The following is a 24509-nucleotide window of genomic DNA, read 5'->3' on the forward strand; positions in this document are numbered from 1 at the left end:
CTGATTAAGCTTTTACCGATGCATTGATTGACGGATTGATTTGGTGATCTCAGGAAGGTAAGAGGAGTAATTTGGTATGATTGACTAAAAAAAAAGTGGGGGCCATGGGGGGGAAGGGAAAGAAGCAAGAGGCAGGAGGAGGAGTTAGAGTCCTTGCCCTATCTGGTCATTTTAGTGACCATGGGAGGCCATAGAATTCTTCCACAGTGTTTGTAACTTATATCCTTGAAGTAGGGTTCATATGGAAAACTTCTTGCCCTAGCCGGTTTGGCTAGTAGATAGAGCATCAGCCTGGAAACTGAAGGATCCTGGGTTTGATTCTGGTCAAGGGCATGCACCTTGTTGCAGGCTAGACCCCTGGCTTCGATTGGGACTTGTGCAGAAGGCAACCAATCAATGTGTCTCTTACACACTGATGTCTCTCTCTCTCTCTCCCCCCTCTTTTCCACTATCTCTAAAAAGATTCAATGGAAAAATATCCTTGGGTGAGGATTAACAATAGATAGATAGACAGATAAATAAAATGCTTCTTCTAAAAATCTTAAGGGGGAAGGGAGGAGGAAGAGGGAGAATAAGACAGAAGAACCCAGATACATCTAGTGTCACGGGTTGAAGCATCAGTGTGATCAGCTAAAGGTTTTGCAGTAGGACTTTTGTGTTGAATACCACATTTTGCTGCCTATTTCCTTATCATGCACAGCTGATGCTAAATACCTCTACCTGCCTATCCACCCAACTATCTGATGTCTGACATCAGATGATGTATAAAGGCAAACCTTCCATTCTAACTTGTAAAGTTCCATATAAATGAAGAATTCATAATGTGTGTGTGTGTGTGTGTGTGTGTGTGTGTGTGTAATGATGTGAAAGGGGTTGGTGTGAAAACTACTGTGAATTTTACAAACCAGGAAACATTTTTCCAGATCCAAACGTTTTCTTAATGTTCAAATTCTCACTGAAACGACCCTCATGGACATGTAAACATCCAATGTCACACCTGAAATGCTGCCATGGCCTTCTCCGTTTCAATGGAGGATTCCAGGAAAGGTTCAAAGATGGAGAGGGTCATTATCCCATTTTCCAATATTAAATATTGTTGGAAGAGGTCATTGAAGGCGAAAAGGGTTAGCGCATAGCCTGCTCTTAAGCGGATGTCCTAGAAACAGGAGAGACACACGTTACCTTTAGCCACTTCACCCCATGGTATCCCCGTCAGAGGGTTCCACGCTTGCCGGTTATAACATATTGCATTCTCACCTCTGTGAGTAAAATATGACATCGATGTATTGGTGAGAATAAATAATAGTTACTCCAGGATGTTATTAGACAGAAAAAGTAGAGAATTAGGTTGTGGTATCATGTAGAAGAAAAGAGGAAAAAATAATTTTTAAAGGGAATGTTAGATTACTGGTTATGCAACTGAATATCTAAATGGTAACAGGAAACTCCACATTTTATTTTCCCTCAACTATTTTGTTTTAGTGTATTTTATTTCCAGCATTTCAAAGTGGAGTTAATAAATCAAAACTTCCCTTGTACAACAGGCTATCTGGTACATGTTAAGGGTTGTGGGATGATTCTCATCTCTTAAAATTAGCTTGTTTGTAAAATTCTTTTGTATTGTATTCTAGGAGGGAATTAAATAAAAATGATTTACTTCTTGCCGAAACTGGTTTGGCTCAGTGGATAGAGCGTCAGCCTGTGGACTGAATGGTCCCAGATTCGATTCTGGTCGGGGGCATGTACCTTGGTTGCAGGCACATCCCCAGTGGAAGGGATGCAGGAGGAGCTGATTGATGTTTCTAACTCTCTATCCTTCTCCCTTCCTCTGTAAAAAATCAATAAAATGTATTAAAAAATAAAAGACATGGCTCTTTCTTGCAGTTAAATACCAGTGGAAGAATGAGGGAATTAAAAAAAAATCACCGTTTGGTGAATGCCACCATAATCACTGCTGATCCATGCGTGCTAAAGCTGATGAGAAAAAGCACAAGGCAAAGCAGCATATTTGCGTGGCTCCCTCCAGATAGGTCTTAAATACAAAGGGAAAAACAGTAACTTCATCCACACCACTCTACCTACACACCCCATGTGCACCCTGCCAGTCATAAGACGCATCCCGGGACCTCCTGGGCAGGTGAGTGAGGAAAACCACGTCATTTCTACGGTGTCCTGGCCAACAGGTGTCGCCTCCGTTTAATCATAAGAAAACGTCAGAGAACTTGAGGGACAGTCTACGGAACACCTGGCCTGGACTTATCAGGAATGCCCTGATCGGGAAGGACGTGAAATCCTGAAACCCCAGGACTGAGCGTCACAGACGGCAGGAGACTGAGACTACACGGCGATGACGAGATGGGACATGGGACCCCTGGGGGCTTCGTGAGAAAAGGGGCAACGTTTAATCAGGCCCGCAGACCGGTGCACAGGAATGTGCCCATGTCCGCTTCCTGGTTGGCACCAGGGAAATGGGATGAAGGACATCCGAGGACACTCAGCATAGTATTTGCAAATTTTTTGAAAGTCTAAAATTATTTCAAAGTGTAATTTTTTTTAACATCTAATTAACTCAGTGGGGAGGAGCTATTCCTCCATCACACGTAGGTGGAGAAGCACCATCGTAGAATACTGCAGAAGCAGCAGATGAGCCGGGCCATAAAATTAGGTCAAAGATTTGATGCCTTCAGGACAGAAGAGATTTGGTGTTGTGGTTCTCTTTGGCTTGACCCAACACATAACACTGCTACTTTTCAAAAACAAAGTGTGCTGAGAAAAATATGGAACGGTATAATTCGACCAATACCAACGAGGCGCTCCCAGAGAGTCTACGTTTCTGAAGCAGTGTGCTTGAACACTGCCGGGAAGAAGAGCTGGTAGTCATTTGAGGACATTGTCTCAAAACCTTCTTCTAAATGACCCCTAATATTCTGTCAAGGGGTTACCTTATCCAGGCATGATCACTGCTAATATTCTGCCAGGGGGTTACCTTAGCCGACGTGACCACTGCCAGTGCCCTGCCAGGGTTACCTTGTCTTGGGCATGATCACTGCTAATATTCTGCCAGGGGGTTACCTTAGCCGACGTGACCACTGCCAGTGCCCTGCCAGGGTTACCTTGTCTTGGGCATGATCACTGCTAATATTCTGCCAGGGGGTTACCTTAGCCGACGTGACCACTGCCAGTGCCCTGCCAGGGTTACCTTGTCTTGGGCATGATCACTGCTAATATTCTGCCAGGGGGTTACCTTAGCCGACGTGACCACTGCCAGTGCCCTGCCAGGGTTACCTTGTCTTGGGCATGCAGGAGGAAGAGGACGTCCGCGTACTTGAAGCCTTCGCTCTCCTTCAGTTCCTTCTGCAGCAGCTTATTCCTCAGGACAATGCAGGCCAAGGAGAAGGCCACCTCCACCTGGACGCGTGGTTCCAGAGGTTACTTCCCAGCAGGGCTTACCAAAGGCACTTTTTACTGTGCAGACATTGACAAGGGAGGTAGCAATGCGAAGATACCGTACCACCCATGGATTCCAGTTCTCTCCCTGGCAGGTAGAGTGGCACTTACAACTTCTGCAGGAACACCCCTTACGGTTTTTGAACAGCTGGGGAAAGACCCTGCCTGTGTGTGCTGGGCACAGGTGTAACCCTTCTTGATCTGAATTAAAAAAAAAAAATTTCCTGGCCCGGGCCCGGCCTGCGTGGCTCAGTAGTTGAGCGTTGACGTATGAACCAGGAGGCCATGGTTCACTTCCCGGTCAGGGCACTCGCCCAGGTTGTGGGCTCAATCCTCAGTAGGTGGTGTACAGGAGGCAGCCCATCCATGATTTTCTCTCATCATTGATGCTTCTCTCTCTCTCCCTCTTCCTTCCTCTCTGAAATCAATGAAAATATATTTTAAAAATGAATAAATTTCCTGGCATGTGTTAAAGCTGTTTTGAACTGCTTACTAGACACCGGCCTGTGCATTGTAAGCCTTTGTGGGCACCTGTGAGTTAGGCGGAGCCTGCGGAGGAGCGCTGAGGGTTAGCCCTCTGTTTCTGGGGTCCTGATTTGAACACCCTGTGAAGGAACCATGGGTACTGCTAGATGCAGTGATTATGCTTTTAGGAACTACACTATGCATTTCTATGAAAAATGTTACGGGTTTGAAAAGCATGACTATTACAGAAGTATTTTGGTTACTATAGAATTTTATTTGTGGGAAAGTATTGAAGTGTTCTGTTTTAACAAGTTTTAAGAACTCATTGAAAATCTATACTGAATGATAGGTAGGTGCCACCGATGTAAAAACTCTTTTGCCATGAAAACGCATGTTCAAAAATAAAAATGCATTTTATGTGGCATTTTCCATAGTCTTATGAAATGTACTGGTACTTTAAAATCAGTGTAATTTTTACTATAATTCAAGCCAAAAACATGGCTAGTTTGTGCTCCTTCCTCCTCTTCCCTAATTCAACTCCCGCCTAAAATAATAAAAGAGTAACATGCTAATTAGACTGGACAGCTGAAAAACCTTCCGGGTGTCCTTCCAGACATCCTTCCGGATCACCTTCTGGACAAAGCCCGGGCTGGGAGGGCCGAGCCCCTTGCACAAATTTCGTGCATCGGGCCTCTAGTACAAACATAATCTCTTTCATGGCCAGAAAAGCCACATCACTTAAAACATCTCTTCTGATAACACACACATTCCCTAAGAGAAATGATGTGATATTTACTTACATATTTTCTCTTTGGTCATTTCTATTTTCTCATTTCCAAAAGAAACCGTACCAAATTTTGAAGAAGAAAAAAAAGTATTTTTGGTTGTTATCCATTTCCTGCCTGGCCAGCTATCGATGTCCTGCCTTTCAGAGCGTTAGGACGGGAGCAGATGTGACTGTCATTTCACTAAAGGCGTCTGCTGGAAGTCAGTGGAGGAGGGGACCCTCACCAGCCCGGAGTGCCCTGGGCAACGTTTACTTTGAGGAACAGAAGGTGGGGCTGTTTCGTTGGCATAGCAACGGCAGGATTCACTTACAGACATTTTGCTGCCGACACCCCACATCCCTGTGACCCCCACCCAGTTTTTAGCACCAGTGTCTGAGGGGGCAGGATGAAACGCTGTGACTCATCCCACACGAGGAGTAAGCGTGTTTGATGAGGAGGACACAGACGTTGCTACTTTGAAGAAATCGTTCAATAGACCTTACTGTCTTTGTAGCAACTTTTTGAGCGTAAAACCTCTAGAATTTTGTTTAAAAGTCTAATATTTGTATCGTACTCGTGACCTCGCAGATGACAGCACTCCGTCTTAAAAGGTCCCGCTGGTGTTCGTTTTTCCCGCGGGACGCGCCCTGCCCGCCCGGCCATACCTTGATGCTCAGGGACGGGTGGTTCCGCAGCAGGTGCATCAGCACCGGGAAGGCGTTCTCCTCCACCACGAACTGCTGGCTCGTGGGGTTGCTCGTGTGGGCCACACCTGGAAGACCCCAAAAACGAGCTGTCTTTCCATCACGGCAATGGCGTGTGCCTGGCTGACAGCCCAGCGCTGCCCCCTCAGCCTGGTGTGGAGCGGGGCGGCTCCGGGCCTGCGGGAAACAGGACTTCTGACGGGGCTGGGGCTGGTCCGGGTCAGAGCTGATGGCGTCAGTGGGATGGATCCCCGGGACCAGAGGGAGCTCACAGCCCTTCTGAAAGCGCAGGCGTTCGCGCCGAGAGGAAACGGGATTCTCTCGAGGCCAAAGACGCGCTCATAGCCCTGAGCAAAGAGGGGACACAGCCAGAGCCCCCGGGAAGGGACCCCTCCCGGGCATGGCCGTGGGGCTCGGGCCGAGTCCCAAAGCCCCCGCCTGGCTCAGGGCCTGGACACAGCCTCCGGGGTGCTGTCTGTCCCCTTCGAGGATCTGACCTTATCGAAAAGCAAACAAACACAAGTGGATTTGTCCTCTTGTAAAAGAAGACGATCGGTAAATGACAAAAGGAAATGGCATAGCTTCACCAATTTACCTGCGTGAAGTTTGTAAAAGGCAAAGTGAAGTGGAAATTTTACTATGAGAAGCGGATACAATTTCCCAAGTCACAAAACAACGAAATTAGGAATACCAGACCAGTGGTCGGCAAACTCATTAGTCACCGGAGTCAAATATCAACAGTACGACGATTGAAATTTCTTTTGAGAGCCAAATTTTTTAAACTTAAACTTCTTCTAATGCCACTTCTTCAAAATAGACTCGCCCAGGCCATCATATTTTGTGGAAGAGCCAGACTCAATGGGCCAAAGAGCCATATGTGGCTCCCGAGCCGCAGTTTGCCGACCACAGTACTAGACTATCAAGGATAATAGTAGCTGTCATTTACTGAAGAATTATGATGTGCACGGTACTTAAGCTTACGAAGCTACAGTTTGTTCTTATCAAAATGACGAGAGGAACTATTCTGGTTAAAGTTTCTAACCAGAGTGCAAAAAACGGAGTCTCACTGCTTTTACTCGTGAGGTCCTGGAGAATGAAAAGAACAACGTCTACACGTGAGGATGGCCCTGGGCCCCAGCGGCCGGGCGCAGCGGGAGGGAGCGCCTCGGTGTTCGGACGCCGGGGAGGGCTCACGCACCGATGCACATGGAGCCCACCGCGCGGATGACGCTCAGCAGCGTGCCCTCGGCGAGCTTGCTGATCCTTAGCAGCCGGACCAGCGGCGCGATGCCGTTGCCCTCGCAGATCTGGTTCTGGTGCAGCCGGCTGTCCTTGCTCAGCGCGATGACCGCCTCGCCTCCTGGAAAGGAAGGCCAGCGGCCCGGCCGGCGGGCTCAGGGGGAAGCCCTGACCTGTGAACCCGGAGGTCACGGTTCGATCCCGGGCAGAGCACAGGCCCAGGTCGCAGGCTCCATCCCCAGGAGGGCGTGTACAGGAGGCAGCCGATCAATCACTCCCTCATCACTGATGTTTCTCTCTCTCTCCCGCTCCCTTCCTCTCTGAAATCATTACAAATATATTTAAAAATAAAGTAGCCCAGCCAATGTAACTCGGTGGTTGAGCATCGACATATGGACCAGGTGGTCACCGGTTTGATTCCCGGTCAGGGCACATGCCTGGGTTGCAGGACGCAGCCGATCAATGATTCTCTCTCATCGTTGATGTTTCTCTCTCTCTCCTTCTCCTTTCCTCTCTGAAATACATAAAATCAATAGGAATATATTTTAGAATAAAGTGAGAAAGCAGGCAGCTCGTCTGAGCCCAGTGCCACGCGGGCTGAGCTCCACCTGGAGAACGACTCACCGACGTACTGCATCTTGGCCGACGGCGACAGGAGCATGTTGATGATGAAGTTGTAGCCGATCTGCTCGGCCATGTACTTCTGCTGCTTCAGCGTCTGTCCCGCCAAGGCCCACAGAGCCACGGCCCCCTGCTCCTTCACGTCCAGCTGAAAGGCCTGTTCAAAGAGAAGGCGCTCGTGCAGTGAGCGTGCATTAACACTGCAGGGAGAGCCTGCTTTTATATATATTCTTACTGATTTCAGAGAGGAAGGGAGAGGGAGAGATAGAAACATCAATGAGAGTCATTGCACGCCCCCATTAGGAATGGACCCCACAATCCCGGCCTGTGCCCTGACCAGGAATCGAACCGTGACCTCCTGGTTCATAGGTCGCTCAATCACTGAGCTGTTTTAATGTATTTTTTTTTTATTGATTCCAGAGAGAAAGAGAGAGAGAAAGAGAAAGAAAGACACAGAGAGAGAGAGATTGATCAGCTGCCTTTTGCATGCCCTCACTGGGGGTCAAGACTACAACCCGGTCATGTGCCTTGACTGGACATCGAACTGTGACCCCTGGTTCAGAGGTCGATGTCCAGCCATTGAGCCATGCCGGCGGGCGGGAATACCCCGTTTTAGAAGTCGTTCATTCTAGGATCGGTTACAGTGCTCTCCGCCCTGAGCCAGAGTCAGCAGTGAACGCGCTGGCTAAGAAAAAGGATGCCGGTCCCCCCCGTTCCTACCTTGAGGAGCTTCAAGAGGTATTTGCTCAGGGAGTATTCCAGGAACGCCCTCTGGATGGACGGGTTGTAGCTGGCCAGGGACTCCACGGCCATGGCGCCCTTCACCTGCACGTTCAGCTGCTTCCCCTTGAACAGGGCCACCAGCGGCGGGATGGCGCCCTCGGCCGCCACCGCGTTCTGCACGTCCTTGTTGTCGCGGGCCACCTCGGCGATGGTGGCCGAGGCCACGGCCTTCAGCAGGTCTGCGGGGCATTCGAGAGCCAGTCAACTGCGGCTCTTCAAAGGCAAGACTTAAAGACACAGCACGCCGACACCGGTGTGGCTCAGTGGAGAGAGCATCGGTCTGTGGACTAAAAGGTCCCGGGTTTGATTCTGCTCAAGGGCATGTACCTTGGTTGCGGGCATATCCCTGGTGGGGGGTGTGCAGGAAGCAGCTGGTCGATGTTTCTCTCTCATCGACATTTCTAGCTCTCCATCCCTCTCCCTTCCTCTCTGTGGAAAATATATATATATATATATAAAAAAGATACAGCAGGTTAGCTTCGTCTATTGTAAAGTCAAATGCGTACAGTGTATGTGGCCCGCTGGCGGGGCTCAGGGGCTGAGTGTTGACCTCTGACCCAGGAGGCCAGGGTTTGATTCCCGGTCAGGGCACAGTCCCGGGTTGCAGGCTCCATCCCCAGTGGCAGCGGATCCATGGTTCCCTCTCACCATTGGTGTTTCTCCCCCTCCCCCTCCCCCTCCCCCTCCCCCTCCCCCTCTCCCCTCCCCCTCCCCCTCCCCCTCCCCCCCTCCCCCTCCCCCTCCTCCTCCCCCTCTCCCTCCTCTCTGACGCAAACACAGACACCCTCTCCCTCCCCCTCTCCCTCTCCCTCTCCCTCCCCCTCCCCCTCCCCCTCTCCCCTCCCCCTCCCCTTCCCCCTCCCCCTCCCATTCCCCCTCCCCTCCCCCTCCCCCTCCCCCTCCCCCTCCCCCCCTCCCCTCCCCCTCCCCCTCTCCCTCTCCCTCCTCTCTGACGCGAACACAGACACACTGAGACGACAGTACGCGCGGACAGGCTCACCCGAGCTGGAGTGCAGGAACATGATGAGGTGCTGGATGCCCCCGTGGTCCCGCACCGCCCGCTGGTTGCTCTCGTTGCCGATGCACAGGACCCGGATGCAGTGCATCACGTTCACCAGCACGTTCTCGATGTCCAGCTTGAGCAGGTTGATCAGGGCGGGGATGCCGTTCTGGAGGAGGACAGGGCCGGTTACAAGGCACTCCCGGGGAGGAGGCCCGCGCCGAGAGCCGCACGCCTGCACCTGCCGCCTGTGCGGCCCGGGGGACAGTGCACGGTGCTGAGAACACGGGCTTTCCTGGAGAGGCGACCGTTCTATCAACAGCTGCCCGCGGGCCGAAGTGAGCCCAGGCTGCCGGGTCACGGTCACGGTCACACTGAGACCTCGAGAAGGCAGAGCAGCTGCGCGAGGCCACTGAAGACAGAGCCCATTAGGAGACCTTCGCTCATGACTGGCGACTGTACCTGTGCAACATACACTGTTGTTTTTAAATGTGAATAGAATTTCCTAATTATGTTTTATATTTTTAAATGTATTTTATTGATTTTTACAGAGAGGAAGGGAAAGGGATAGAGCACATGTGTCAAACACAAGGCCCGCGGGCCAAATCCAGCCCGCCAGGCCTTGCAATGTGGCCCGCACCGCGCTGTCATCACTGCACTCCGCTGTCAGTTTATGACATTGTCAGTTTATGACTGTTCAGTAAACCATTCGGCCCGCGATTTAGGCTGGATTTTAGATTTTGGCCCCTTCTCTGATTGAGTTCGACACCCCTAGGATAGAGAGTTAAACAACGATCAGCTGCCTCCTGCACATCCCCTCCTGGGGATGTGCCTGCAACCAAGGCACATGCCCTTGACCGGAAACGAACCTGGGACCCTTCAGTCCGCAGGCCGATGCTCTATCACCGACTAGGGCAGAATTTCCCAATTTTAAATGGAGAAAAGAAATGATGCAAGAGTTTTCAAGAAGATCAGACCCAGGGAGGCAGCCCCGCTTTTGGGACAGCGAGGCAGCTCTGCCTGTGAGCCATCTGCTTGTGGAGGGGTGACCAGGGGAGAGCCCTCCCCCGGCCCCGGCCCCGGGCCCCCGCGGCGCTGGGCCGGACCGCGGGACGGTGTGCGGAGCGCAGGTCCCCGCGCCCTCTGTGCGGGCCCGGCCGGCCGTCGGGGAGGCCCCGCCGCACTCACGCAGGCGGCGATGCCCTCCGTGTTCTCCAGCCGCGCGACGTCGTACAGGATGACGGCGCAGCGCGAGTGCAGCTCGGGCTCGCCGGAGGCCAGCAGGCCGATGAGGGCCGGCACGCCCCCCGCCTCCACGATGGCGCGCACCACGCTGGCGTGCGTGGAGATGTTGCTCAGCAGCCCCACCGTCTTGCACTGCAGCTTTATCTTGGAGCCCTTCAGCAGGCTGATGAGGGCGGGGACGGTGCCTGCCGCAGATGGGGGAGCACGGGTTATTCTGTGACCATGCGGAGCCCGCGGACCATCCTGAGGTGTAAGGAATGCTTATGGCCCTGGCTGGTGTGGCTCAGTGGCTGAGCATGGGCCGGCGGACTGAAGGGTCCCAGGTTCGATTCCAGCCAAGGGCACATGCCTGGGTTGTGGGCTCAATCCCCAGTGCAGGGTGTGCAGGAGGCAGCCGATCCATAATTCTCTCTCATCATTGATTCTTCTCTTTTCCTCTCTCTCTCCTTTCCCCTCTGAGATTAATAAAAACATATTTTAAAATGAGTAAATAAATAAATAATGTTTATGAACGCTGACATGTAAACAATTAGCAGACAACTCTGTAACATACTGACACATACATGAAAACTACATACGTGCACTTTTCTGCCTTGTCTACAGTGCAGAGAGCTCTCACTGTTCACACACTCAATCCTCCCACGCACACGAACAGACATCTCAGATGGGTAACCAACCCTCAGCCATCGTTGAAGCACTGAGTTTAGCTGACGATCCTGGACGAACCCACTCTGTGAGCTGCTGTGCGGGGGAGTGGGTGCTGATCGCATATATAATTTCTTTTTTACAGAGAGGAAGGGAGAAGGATAGAGAGTCAGAAACATCAATGAGAGAGAAGCATCGATCAGCTGCCTCCTGCACACCTACCGGGGATGTGCCCACAACAGAGGTACATGGCCCAGACCAGAATTGAACCTGGGACCCTTCAGTCTGCAGGCTGACGCTCTTGCCACTGAGCCAAACTGCTTAGGGCCCACAGAGACAACTTTTAATTTAAAAAACAAACTAGGTAAATACGGGCTACAGATAATGTCTAAACCAGAGCGGTAAGTAGGAGCAGCAGGAGGGTAATTTACGGTCACGGTTAAACTTGCACATTTTTGAGAAACGGGATCTGTGTCGTCATTGGATCCTGTGCGGAGTCCACGGGAAGTGAACACTAGACCTCAGAGCGGCTCCCTGAGTGGAACAGAGCGAGCAGGAAGCAGGGAAGGCACAGCCGGCTCACACCCTCCCTCACCTGCGTCCAGGATGCACTGCCAGTACTCCTCCTTGGCCAGGCAGACCACCTCCAGGGCCATGACGGCCATCATCTTCCGCTTGTAGCTGTCGCCCTGCAGCATCTCTGGCGGAGTCACAGAACAACGCAAGTCAGAACTTCACAGAAAGAAGTGCATGGGTTGCCGAAACCGGTTTGGCTCAATGGACTGAAGGGTCCCGGGTTCGATTCCGGTCAAGGGCATGGTTGCGGGCATATCCCCAGTAGGGGGTGTGCAAGAGGCAGCTGATCAATGACTCTCATCGATGTTTCTAACTCTCTATCTTTCTCCCTTCCTCTCTGTACAAAATCAATTAAAAAATATATATATATATATTAAAAAAATAAAAAGAAGTGCATGGGTGGTCTCTGCGTCTGCCGAGGCCAAGCGCAGCCAGGAACCGGGATCTCCCCCGTCACCACCATCGCACCCGTTACATTCCCTCTGCGTGTGACCTTCTGTGAGGTGCCACACATCACCTACCCCATGATCTTTGAGGGAGAGAGAGGCAGATTCATCAACGATGAGAGAGAATCGTGGACCGGTTGCCTCCTGCATGCCCCACACTGGGGATCCCACAGCCCAGGCCTGTGCCCTGACCGGGAATCGAACCGTGACCTCCTGGTTCATAGGTCAATGCTCAACCCCTGGCCACACTGGCCGAGCAATAATCTTATTTTGTTTCACCTGCAGCTTAGCTTTCTTTCTTTCTTTCTTTCTTTTTTTTAAATATATTTTATTGATTTTGTACAGAGAGGAAGGGAGAGAGATAGAGAGCTAGAAACATCGATCAGAGAGAGTCATCGATTAGCCGCCTCTTGCACACCCCCTACTGGGGATGTGCCCGCAACCAAGGTATAATACATGCCCTTGACCAGAATCGAACCCGGGACCTTTCAGTCCCCAACCGACGCTCTATCCATTGAGCCAAACCGGTCTCGGCTCACCTGCAGCTCAGCTTTCTTTGGACCTTTGAGGGTTCCCCATCTCCCCCTTGGCGTGGGCGCAGTGTCCATTCCCGGACGAGCCTTCGCTGTCACGTTTGACATTCCATGGGCTCTCCTCGTGGCTCAGCTCCCAGCTCCTGCGCGTGGGCAGCAGGCCCTGCTGGGCGGCGTGGGGTCCTCCCCGGGGGGCCGGGGGAGGGGCCCTGCTGACCAGCACCCCAGTCCTGAGCCCAGGGAGGGTGGGGGCCCGGGCACTCCATGCTCCCGCTGCTGGCCTGGCTGGGTTCCCCCGGCCAGCTACGGCCTACGGCTTCCCTAAATACCTTATTTCCGCTGCGTCCTTTCCTGTTTCCTCCAGAATGCATGTTTGCTGCTGCTGGTGCTATTTTCATTTAACCTCCAGGCACGTTTAGAGGGGAGGAGTAAAACTGGATGGGTGCATTCATTTGGATTACTAGCCCTCTCACCTTCATGATGTTTCTGGATGGATCGAGTACACATTTGGACAAAACTCACAAAACATGTATCCCATGGTAAGGGAAAATGTTACTGAGTCTGTCTCTAAAATGAGGAATGAGGAATGAATTGGAGGGAATTTTTTCCACTCAAACTTCAATTTCCTCCCTCTTTCCTTTCCTTTTTTAATTTGCTTTATTGATGGAGAAGAAGATGGTTGGGCTTTTGGAGAAAATTGGGACATAAAAATAAATGTAATTGGCCAAAACCGGTTTGGCTCAGTGGATAGAGCATCGGCCTCTGACCTGAAAGGTCCCAGGTTCGATTCTGGTCAAGGGCATGTAGTTGGTTGCGGGCACATCCCCAGTAGGGGAGTGCAAGAGGCAGCTGATCGATGATTCTCTCTCCTCGATGTTTCTAACTCTATCCCTCGCTCTTCCTCTCTGTAAAATATCAATAAAATATATATTAAAAAAAAATAAATGTAATTGTGTAAAATGTAGCCTACTTGGGTTACTTATCTTTAATTAGAAATAAAACTACTCTTCCACACACAAAAATATAGTTTGGTGCTATTTTTATTTGTGGTTTTAACTTAACATGTTTTATTTCATGGTTTTTATTTTTTATTTATGTTTGCATGTATTTTATGTATTTATGTATTTATTTATTTTAATCCTCACCCAAAAATATTTTCCCCTTGATTTTTAGAGAGAGTGGAAGAGAGAGGGAAAGACAGACAGAAACATCGATGTGAGAGAAACACATCGATTGGTTGCCTCCTGCATGTGCCCTGTCCAGGGCTGGGGCCAGGGAGGAGCCTGCAAGCAAGGAACATGCCCTTGACCGGAAACAAACCCAGGACCCTTCCTTCTGCAGGCCGATGTTCTCTCCACTGAGCCACACCAGGGCTTTCACGGTTTTTACAAATTTAAAGCACAACGCATGCATTTCTGCATTTGATTTGCCCCATCTCAGAGTATCACTAACTAACTTGAATAATAGAACCTCTCTCTATATAAAAGGCTAATATGCAAATTGTCCACTGGAGAGTTCGACGGGGAAAGCATGAATTTGATCATTTGCGATGATGTGTGCTGACCACCAGGGGGTGGTGCAGAACATAGCAGGCGACCAGCGGCGGGGGCAGGGTGCTGAGGGAGTGAGGGAAGAGGAGGCGGGGAGGCGGGGAGGCCGGGCGGGGGGACCCCACCGCACGGATTCCGTGCACCGCGCCTCCCGTTTGTTGTAAGGAGCCGGCGTGTTCCGTACTCACCCACCAGCGTCTTCCACACCGGGAGGTCCGGGAGGTGCAGCTCGATGATGTGCTTGAGGACCTCGGTGTGGAAGGTGAGCACGGACAGGTGGATGATGTTGTTGCCCTTGCTGTCCGTCTTCCTCCAGTTGGCCCCGAGCGAGAACAGGTACTTGATGGTGTCCAGCGCCCCCGACGTGGCCGCGAGCAGCAGCGGCGTGCACTGGTTCCTGAGACCCGGAGACGCGGGTGGTGGCGGAGCACACGGAAAGCCGCGTCCCCTTCCTGTCAGGCTCGCCCGGCGGCCGTGGCGGGGTCCGGCTTAGACGCCACCCGCTCTCTGGGCCGCGGGCCGCGGGCGGCCAGCAGGAGGCTGCGCGTCGCAGGCCCCGGGGACTTACTCAGCCGTGGCCTCGGCCTCCAGCAGGCTGGGGTCCTTCCGGCAGAGGATGATGATGATGCAGATGTTGTCGTAGAAAGCGGCGAAGTGGATAGGCATCCAGCCCCTCTTCTCGGCGAGCGTGTGGTCGGCTTTGAAGGCGAGGAGGCAGGTGGTGGACTCCAGGGAGCAGGCCTGCGCGGCCAGGTGCAGAGGCGTGGGACCTGGGCGGACGGGCAAACGGACGGTGGGGCCTGGGCGGACGGGCGGGCGGACGGGCAAATGGATGGGCAGCGCCTTCGGGGCCGGAGCCCACAGCCTGGGAACAGGCCGTGCTGGTGCCCAGCCACAGAGCTTCGCCGTGTGGGTACCAGCTTTGCGATGGGCATGGAGAACATGGCTGTGGGGGAGTCTACATTCCCTTGTTTAACCAGGGCTGCCAGGCCCTTCGAAAGCGGAACTTCCGTAAAGTTAGGGAGAAGCATCGTGGAGGATATTGAAGCGTTAAAATTGGGTCAATGTGGTCAATAGTGTTGGTGACAAAACAAGCTATTTCTCGTTTATTTTCCATTTGCTTCAAAAGGCCTCCCTGACCCCAGGTCCCATGGGTGTTGGTCAATTCCCGTCTCCCCTCCCGAGGGTAAAACGGACATATCTTCCTCTCTGACTCCCGTCCTGTCCTCGGCTCCTGCGGCACCACCCCCCCCTGTCTTCCGCCTCCACCCCCAGCCCCCGCTCTCCCATAGGGCCTCCCTCGGGTGTTCCAGTGTCCTGCCTCAGGGGTCCCTGTCACTGGAGGGCCGCACGGCTAAACACCATGGAGCGGGCTAGGCCTGTTTAAGGCACAAAAACGACTCTTGGGTCTGATTCTGTGAAAACACGCAGAGGTGACTGCGCATTTCACGGTTAGAAACCGCCGGGAGTGTGAACACAGAACCGGGAGGAGCGGGCATCCCAGAGCGGGCATCCCAGAGCCGGGAGTGTGAACACAGAAAAAACCGCCGGAGTGTGAACACAGAAAAAACCGCCGGAGTGTGAACACAGAAAAAACCGCCGGGAGTGTGAACACAGAAAAAACCGCCGGGAGTGTGAACACAGAAAAAACCGCCGGAGTGTGAACACAGAAAAAACCGCCGGAGTGTGAACACAGAAAAAACCGCCGGAGTGTGAACACAGAAAAAAACCGCCGGAGTGTGAACACAGAGCCGGGAGGAGCGGGCATCCCAGAGCGGGCACGGACACGTCCCGTGACATCCGCGTGCGAGGAGCGCGGTGGGGACCACGGCCTCCGGCAAGTTTTAACAAACGCAGTCACGTTCTAAAAGGCACCAGGCATCCTACGTCTGTCTTACCGTTTCTTTCTCTCCTTGCATCCGTTTTTGACTCTGTTTGGAAAGGAAACACACATAGGAACGGGATGATTACTATCGAGCAGCTTCCTAAATCAGCCCAAACGGACGCGCATGGACGAGGACAGAGAGACGATGCTCGGACCCGGGGGAGGGGGGACGGGACTGGGGTAGCCGCGGGTCAGGCGCCGGGCCATTCTGTGGGCACATGACAAGCTGCTGCCCCTCCCGTGGGGGCCAGACGCCCCGCGGAGGCAGTGTGTGCTGGGCAGTAACAGAGGCGTGGGCAGCATTGCTCCACCTACTTCAACGCCTACCCAGCCGGCCGGCGTGGCTCCGTGGGTGAGCATCGACCTAGGAACCAGGTCACGGCTCCATTCCCGGTCAGGGCACAGGCCCCGGGTGTGGGCTCCATCCCCAGTGTGGGGCGTGCAGGGGGCAGCCGATCCATGGTTCTCTCTCATCATCGATGCTCTCTCTCCCCTCTCCCTTCCTCTCTGAAATCATTAAAAATACATTTAAAAAGAGAACTGCCCACTCCCAGCCAGTGGACAGTCACGGATGAATGAGAGGCTCCAATCTGTCAGCATTTTTTTCTTCACACCCAAAAGACTTAAAACACACACATCTATGAAGAATAACTACCCGTTGCATTTGAATGGGACTGAATTGGAGCTTTTTTTTTTTTTAAACGAAGATGGAGTATTTTAACTGAGTAATAGAGGCATCGTACTATCAAAGCATTTCGATTAGAGCCAGAGAGCACAGAACTCTTAGTCAGCAGGCTGAAAGCAGAATGTCTCGTGTGGCGAGTGCGGGAGGAACACAGCTGGCCCAGAGCCGGCTGACATGGAAACCTCGGCAGCAGCAATGCACCAGCCACCCCAGTGCCCCCCAGCCCCTCCATCCCCCCACCTCCCCTCAGCGGCCCAGGGCCTCCCTGCAGGGTCCACTTCCCTCCTCTCCACTTGGGTTCAATATATTCCAAAGAACATGCAAACAACTGGGAAAATCACTCTTCAGAGTTTACCCAGGCATAGCCTCCAAAGGGTCACGACCCTAAAAGTCATCGCGCTGGCGGACAGGCTGGCTGTAAATGTGCCGTAAGCTCGGGTCGGGAGGAGACACCGCCCCGGCGGAGAGCCCTGGCATAGGCGCCGGGTGCTCCGCTCGGTCTCCGTGCCCTCCCTGACCTCTGACCCCGCCGTGTCGCTGTCTGTAGGCCAGCGATGCTCAAACGCCGCCCTGCCCGCCGGCACCTAGACATCCACTCAGCAAGGATTTCCCAGCAGCCACCAGGCCAGGCTGCCTGCCGGGCCCTGGGCACCATGGCCAGCAAGCGACCCAAATTGTCGCCCATTTGTGGAGCTGACATCCAAGTGAGGGAGACAGGGCAGACCGGTCACAACAGGAAGAGAGCAGCATGTCATCCCCAGGGACCCCCTCTGAGTGAAATGGGACAGAAATGCCACTCGGGGCACCAACACCACATGGTAGTCTTGCTCTAAAAGCCACATGAATTCTCTCTCTCTCTTTTTTTTTCTCTCTCTTTTAATATGTTATTGATTTTGAGAATGAGAGCAAGAGAGAGGGAGGGAGAGATAAAACATCCATGATGAGAGAGAATCATGGATTGGCTGCCTCCTGCACGCCCCCCACTGGGGATGGAACTTGCAACCCAGGCATGTGCCCTGACCGGGAATCGAACCCTGACTCCTGGTTCCTCGGTCGATGCCAAGCCCTGTGCCAGGCCTGCGGGCCCGCCATGCGCTCTGAGCGCTGAGTAAGGGTTGGAGAGCCCGCTGGTCGGTAGTGGCGGGGCACCTTGGCTGAACATGATGAAGCGCCGCTGGTTGACGTTGAAGTTGGCCTTGCACAGCTGGCAGATGATGGGCACGCGGTTGTGCAGGGCGGCGTGGTGGAAGATGGCGTAGCCAGCCTCGTCGAACACGTTGATGGTGGAGCTGGAGGTCTTGCGGCTGAACGTGTGGAAGACGGCGGACAGGCCTTTCTCCACCGCGGACTTCATGCCGAAGGGGATGCTCTGCGGACAGCCCGAGAGGCCGAGTCAGCGAGGGAGGCCGGGCAGCGCCAGCTCACACCCACCTCCCTGTGCTCAGCGCCAGCTAACACCTCTCCTCCCTGCGATCAGTGCCAGCTAACACCTCTCCTCCCTGCGCTCAGCGCCAGCTAACACCCACCTCCCTGTGCTCAGCTCCAGCTAACACCTCCCCTCCCTGCACTCAGCATCAGCTAACACCCACCTCCCTGTGCTCAGCATCAGCTCACACCCACCTCCCTGTGCTCAGCACCAGCTAACACCTCCCCTCCCTGCGCTCAGCACCAGCTAACACCCACCTCCCTGTGCTCAGCTCCAGCTAACACCTCCCTCCCTGTGCTCAGCGCCAGCGAAGTCCCACCGGGACCCCGTGGGGCGTGTCCCTCTGGGCGGTGACCCGCTGCTAGAGCTCCCAGAGAGACAGCGAGAACACGAAACCTTATTTTTGGGAAGTCCATCTACACCCCCTCCCCCCCTTTTCTTTAGGGAGAGGTTGCAGGTCCTTCTTCTTTAGAGAAAAGCAAAATATGGTGGACAAATACCTTTCTGAAATACTTTAAAAGCAAAGGGAGATCATTGGGTTCCTTCTCTGATTTAAGAATATCATTCTAATGTAGAAGTTTCAAAACTCAAAATCTACAGCTATCTACAGCTACAGAAGCCTTAGAACAATAAACATGATGAATCCTAAAAAAGAAAGAAACAAAGAAAGAAAGGAAGGAAGGAAGGAAGGAAGGAAGGAAGGAAGAAAGAAAGAAAGAAAGAAAGGAAATTCAGTTTCTCTAGGTCTTAAAATGAAGAGGTAAAAATGTCACACTTTAAAAAAAAATATTTTTAAATTAATTTCAGAGGGGAAAGGAGAGGGAGAGAGAGATAGAAACACCCATGATGAGAGAATCACGGATCGGCTGCCTCCTGCACACTCCACCCTGGGGATGGAGGCCACCACCCGGGCCTGTGCCCTGACCGGAAATCAAACCCCAACCTCCTGGTTCCTAGGTTAGCACTCAACCACCGAGGCACACAGCCAGTCACACTTTTCTTTGAGACATTCCAACTACTTACTAGTTTAAAGTTGAACTAACAGGCTATTAATTTTTTTTTTTAATGTATAGACAGTAAAACAAAGAAACACTTGATTTAAGTGCCCGTGCATTCTTTGGAGGCGGTGAGCTCCCCAGCTGAGACACCAGCTGAGACGCCCTGCTGACGCAGGTGCAGGGTCCCGGTCAGGACGCTGGGTTTGCGCCTTGGGGTTCAGTTCCCAGGGGGAGCAGGCTCCACCAGGTGTGAGCGATGGGACACTCCCTAGCTGGCTGCACCTCACATTTCCCATTTGTAAAACAGGAGTGGTGACCAGACGACTGGCACCTTGAAAGAGTTTGTCGAAAGGATTTATAATAGTGCCTGGCATACAAAATTAGCACTTAATAAATATTAGCCATCCAGCCTAGGTGGCTCTCGCATCCTCGTGCGATGCCCTCACACAGCCACAAGATGGCCAGCAGGGGAGGGCGGTTGGGGGCCATTGGGCTGGCAGGGGAGGGCAGATGGGGGCGATCAGGCCAGCAGGGGAGCAGTTAGGTGTCCATCAGGCTGGCAGAAAAGTGGTTAGGAGCCAGCAGTCCTGAATTGAGAGGGATGTCCGGCAGTCGAACATCCCCCAGGGGGTCCCAGATTGGAGAGGGTGCAGGCTGGGCTGAGGGACACCCGCCCCATCCCGTACACGAATTTCATGCACCGGTCCTCTAATCTATATTATAAAGGCCAATGGCCATAATGCCATAATGACCGAATGACCAGTCACCAGGAGGTGCTTGGATGCGTCTCAAGGTGAGGCAGGTCTGAGTCTCCCGCGATCTCGGAGTTATTAATATTAATATTAATATTAATATTAATCACAATCCAGTCCGTGAACAGGCTGCGTGGTAGTCTTGCCGGAAGTGTACAACCCGGGGCTTTCTGGGGGGTAACACGTGGAATCCTCATTCCGTACAGGGAACGTTACGTGACCTCTGTTTGACCCGGAGGTAACATTTGAGCAGACGCTGGACTGTGACACATAACTTCCTGCACGAAGCTATGTGGCCGTACCCACACACCTTGCACTTCATCGCTTTCTTGAAGCCAAACTTCTTCTTAAACTGTTCGTGCAGCTGGGTGTCCGTCAGCGGGAGCCGCTTGGGCCGCAGGTTGTTCATGATCTCGTTGATGGCTCCCCACCACTGCGTCTTGTACAGCTGCTGGTAGAACGTCTCCAGTTCGAAACAGATCACGTAGTAGCTGTTGGAAAAAGGTTAGAAAGGCAAGTTTTCCTGTCTTTGACTTGCTACTTTTTAAAAATATATATATTTTTTATTGATTTTTTACAGAGAGGGAGAGATATAGAGAGTTAGAAACATCGATGAGAGAAACATCGATCAGCTGCCTCCTGCACACCCCCTACTGGGGATGTGCCTGCAACCAAGGCAGGTGCCCTTGACCGGAATCGAACCTGGGACCCTTCGGTCCGCAGGCCAACGCTCTAGCCACTGAGCCAAACCGGTTTTGGCTGATTGGCTACTTTTTTATATGCCACCAAACCTTTACATTTCATAACCATTAAAGGCAAAACTGTAGCTTAAAGTGTACTTGGTAAGTACTTCAATGGCATGGTTATCGACGGCTAGTGATCAAGTTTTTCTATAAGGCTGTTCTGATGGGCTCTGAGCTCCTGGCAGTGCCTGGGCCACTGCTGAGCATCGCTGGAAGCTCGCACTCCGGCCGAGGGAACTCTGGCTTGCCTTTGAACCACGTGCTCACCTCCCTTTACCAATGTGTGCGTGAACCCTTCTAACCTAAGTGTGCCTCCACGGGCTTCCTCCAGGGTCTGCCTGGAGCCCGGCCGGGGTGGCTCAGTGGTGGAGCGTCTACCTATGAGCCAGGAGGTCACGGTTAGACAAGGCTGGGGAGTGTGAGGCGTGCAGGAGGCAGCCGATCCATGACTCTCTCTCTCCCATCACTGGTGTTTCCCTCCCTCCCTCTCCCTCCTCTCGGAAACCAGTAAGAATATATTTTTAAAAAGAGCCCGCCTTGCGTGTGCCCTGGAACGGCGTGTGCTCCCTGCAGCAGGGACAGGGAAACCCCACCCTCAGGCCCTGAGACGGAGCAGACACAGCCCGGGCCCTCCCAGCCTGGGGGAGAGTCACTGCTGGCTCCTTCCCTCAGTACCGTGGTCGGCAAACCGTGGCTCGCGAGCCACAGGCGGCTCTCTGGCCCCTGGAGTGTGGCTCTTCCACAAAATGCCACGGCCTGGGCGAGTCTATGCTGAAGAAGTGGCGTTGGAAGAAGTTTAGGTTTAAAAAAGGTGGCTCTCAGAAGGAGTTTCAGTCGCTGTGCTGTTGGTATTTGGCTCTGTGGACTGATGAGTTTGCCGACCTTTCTCCTGCTGCCACCCATTCCCGCGGGGGCCGCCTCGGCCGGCTCTTCCTCCAGGGCCCGGCGTGGGGAGTGCCACCCCTCCCTGGGGCCGCCTCCCTCCCTGGAAGCGGGGGGCGGGGCTCTGAACCCGCTCAGGAGGCCTCCACGTCCGTGCTGAGGAGGATGTGAGGAGCTGTACAGGCCAGACGGCGTTCACAGAGGGTCCACCTCTAAGGACTCTCCCAGATGCTCCCCGAGCGTGGGGAGACCCAACACGAGATGCTGTGCTGAGTCTGCGTGCCCTGCAGGGGGCGCTGCTGAGCTGAGGCCCAGCACAGGCGGTCAGCCACCCTTGGAATTCCGCAGGGGCCTGCCTTCCGCTAACTTCCCACAGCTGGCTGCTGGCTGCTGCGTCCTTACCTCTTCCCGTTAAGTTCCATGACGGGTATGGAGTAAAATTCTTTGTATCCGGAATCTTCCGCAGACCTGCTAGCGGCACACTCCTGTATTTTTTCCAGATTGTCCTACAATAGAAGTTAGGTTAGTAAAAAATATCTTTGAAAAAATCTAAACGACTGTGATGTCTTTCAGATGAAATTTTATACATGCAAATGGCAATAAAAAAAACACCCCTCATAATAACTATATGTACCAGGTCCCTACTTTGGGAATGAGGGGAAAAAATGTAAGAGAAGAGACACAAGAAATGACAACAGAAATGTATACTACTGCCCTGACCAATTTGGCTCAGTGGACAGAGCGTTGGCCTGTGGACTGAAGGGTCCCGGGTTCAATTCCGGTCAAGGGCATGTACTTTGGTTGTGGGCACATCCTCAGTAGGGGGTGTGCAGGATGCAGCTGATTGATGATTCTCTCTCATCGATGTTTCTAACTCTCTATCCCTCTCCCATTCTCTCTGTAACAAATCAATAAAATATATTTTTATAGTATTTACACTACATTCCAGATGAATTATTATTCCCAAACTCAGAGCAGCGGTCGCCACCCGGTGGTGCGTGGGCCACGGGTGGTCTGTGAGGCCCTGGAGGCTCTGCTCCCACACGGATCTTGGAGGGAAGCAGGACGCGCAGTGAGTGGCCGGGGTCCCGGCCCCACCGTTTGGGTAAGTGTCCTGGGGCCAAGACTGCCCGTGGGAGGCTGACCGTCTGTGAGGCCGAGAGCGGTACTTAGCTTCCTGCCCATTTCCCCTCTCACACGCAACCTGGCTCCTTAGGCCCCGTCTGCCCTTTTTCATACGTGCCCCACGCTGCGTGGGAAAGGAGCGAGGGGAAGCTCATTCCGAGGGCTGCGAGTGCCCGCTCCCGCAGAGACGTTCTGGGCGGAGAACAGGACGAGGGAGCCAAACCACCTCAGGAATAACACTCGTCTGCACCTGGAAAACCTTCCGAGCGTCCTCGATGGCGGGCGTGGTGATGTCAAACTCAATGCCTCCGTGGACGTGGAAGTGCTGGTGCTTTGCGTACTGGAAGTTCCGGCATTTAAAGTCCGGCCCGTACATAAACGGAGGCAGTTCGCGCTCGGTCTTGACCTTGTCATCTCGAAAAGGAAAGCAAACTCGGGTCACCCAGTGGGAAAGGGCAGGTGAACCACCATCTTCCGAGAAATCTGAGATTCCCATATATGTAAACAAAGTGAAAAATCCTCACGAAGTGAAAGACTTGGCAACGAGATTCTATGCGATTATTTATGCTCTTGGTGTGTATTTCAAACAGTAACACATATGTATGTCATACATGTTGGGGCATTTTCTGTAGTTTCATCGTACAGACATTCCAAAAGGACAGACATTATTCCACTCACTGACTTCTATGTGTGAGCTCAACACTAAACTCTGACCTCCGATTATCAGCAAAGATTTGAAACCTGGTGCCTTAGAGAATCCCTGGTTAAGTAAACAGAAACTTACCAGAACTAGAAATAAGTGTCTCTTACAGGACAAAAATAATCAGCCCACTTCTCTGGGAAGTAATAAAACCGCACCTAAAACATTTGTTAAAAAAAAATAATTTTCTAAAATCGCAGTAAGGATTAGTCTGTTAACAGACTGTTAGCAGACTATGTTTTCATCCACAGAAAGCACATCGTGTCATTTGGGAAGTGTAAAAGGGACGCACAGAAAACCCAAAGATGGGAGCGCAGCCTGCTCTCACCACCTGGAGTGAGCCGTGAGCATGACCTCTGAGCCAGATGCTGCTACTCAGCTGAGTGACGGGTCATCGCAGACAGAGCCACACCTGTAGGAAGCGGTTATAGAGGTAAGCCTTGGCCTGATCTGCTGACAAAGTCGCAAACAAGTCCCAGCTTGGAGGGCACAGTCCTCTAAGCATCATTAAGCTTGATCTTGTGACTGCTCCCTAGATCCTTCCTGGGTAGCTAGTGGGCTGTGGGAGGGGCAGCAAGTGCTGCCAAAACAAGTGAAACTTATAACAACATTGTAGATTACCTTGTTTGCCCCGGATTATAAATAAAGCACCAGCTTTGCAGTCTGGATCTGTTCTGTGGCCTCAGCCAGGCACATAAGAATAAGCTAGATCCAGCTCATTCTCTTTGTCTGTCTTTTCTTTGTCCTTCACCAGCCCGCCCTCAGGCTCGCCGAACCCTGGGCTATACTGGCGTGGCACACATACGCTCTGTGCATACGGCCTCAGCCCCTCACTATGCCCCTCACCCCTGCCCTGGACAAGTGCCGCCATGAACCCATTTCACACAGTTCACAGACACGATCATCATCACCATTCAAAGGCTGGTGACACACATTGTCACTGAGCGATTTGCAAGTTTCTACTGAAACGTTTCCACCAGAATAGAAAGCCCACGGGCTCGGGTACCGAGGAAAAGACCTGAATTGTGTTTTCACTGGGTGGGGGGACTAGCTTGCTCTTCATTCCTGTCGGATTCCATGGGAGCATGCTCCAATTTCGGCTCTCTCTCTCGTCCACCGGTCTCTGTGCTAACTACAGAGCCACTTAGTAACGTTTCAGAATGTGTGTCTGACCTATGAACCAGGAGGTCACGGTTCGATTCCCGCTCAGGGCACAGGCCGGGTCGCAGGCTCCATCCTCAGTGTAGGGCATGCAGCAGGCAGCCGACTAATGATTCTCTGTCATCACTAGT

At 52.6% G+C, this 24509-nt stretch overlaps 2 protein-coding genes across 2 annotated transcripts in view; one reads left to right on the forward strand and one right to left on the reverse strand.

Moving 5' to 3' along the window:
* OSGEPL1 (O-sialoglycoprotein endopeptidase like 1) overlaps positions 1-24509 on the forward strand; it is a 187204-nt gene that overhangs the window by 14952 nt on the left and 147743 nt on the right. The window lies entirely within an intron of this gene.
* The window catches only part of ANKAR (ankyrin and armadillo repeat containing), a 37526-nt gene that overhangs the window by 5428 nt on the left and 7589 nt on the right, over positions 1-24509 (reverse strand). The window contains exons 4-19 of the mRNA XM_084892411.1: positions 22768-22931; positions 21795-21898; positions 20078-20258; positions 17741-17960; positions 15920-15952; positions 14590-14791; positions 14210-14418; positions 11512-11616; positions 10215-10456; positions 9027-9195; positions 7964-8205; positions 7247-7400; positions 6582-6743; positions 5345-5451; positions 3286-3408; positions 998-1156 (exon numbers count right to left, since the gene is read on the reverse strand). Of these exons, the coding sequence (XP_084748537.1) occupies positions 998-1156; positions 3286-3408; positions 5345-5451; positions 6582-6743; positions 7247-7400; positions 7964-8205; positions 9027-9195; positions 10215-10456; positions 11512-11616; positions 14210-14418; positions 14590-14791; positions 15920-15952; positions 17741-17960; positions 20078-20258; positions 21795-21898; positions 22768-22931 (2576 nt within the window). The remainder of the gene's footprint in view (positions 1-997; positions 1157-3285; positions 3409-5344; positions 5452-6581; positions 6744-7246; positions 7401-7963; positions 8206-9026; positions 9196-10214; positions 10457-11511; positions 11617-14209; positions 14419-14589; positions 14792-15919; positions 15953-17740; positions 17961-20077; positions 20259-21794; positions 21899-22767; positions 22932-24509) is intronic.

This window comes from Pipistrellus hanaki (genome assembly GCF_964339955.1).
Source record: "Pipistrellus hanaki genome assembly, chromosome: 8".
NCBI lineage: Eukaryota > Metazoa > Chordata > Mammalia > Chiroptera > Vespertilionidae > Pipistrellus > Pipistrellus hanaki.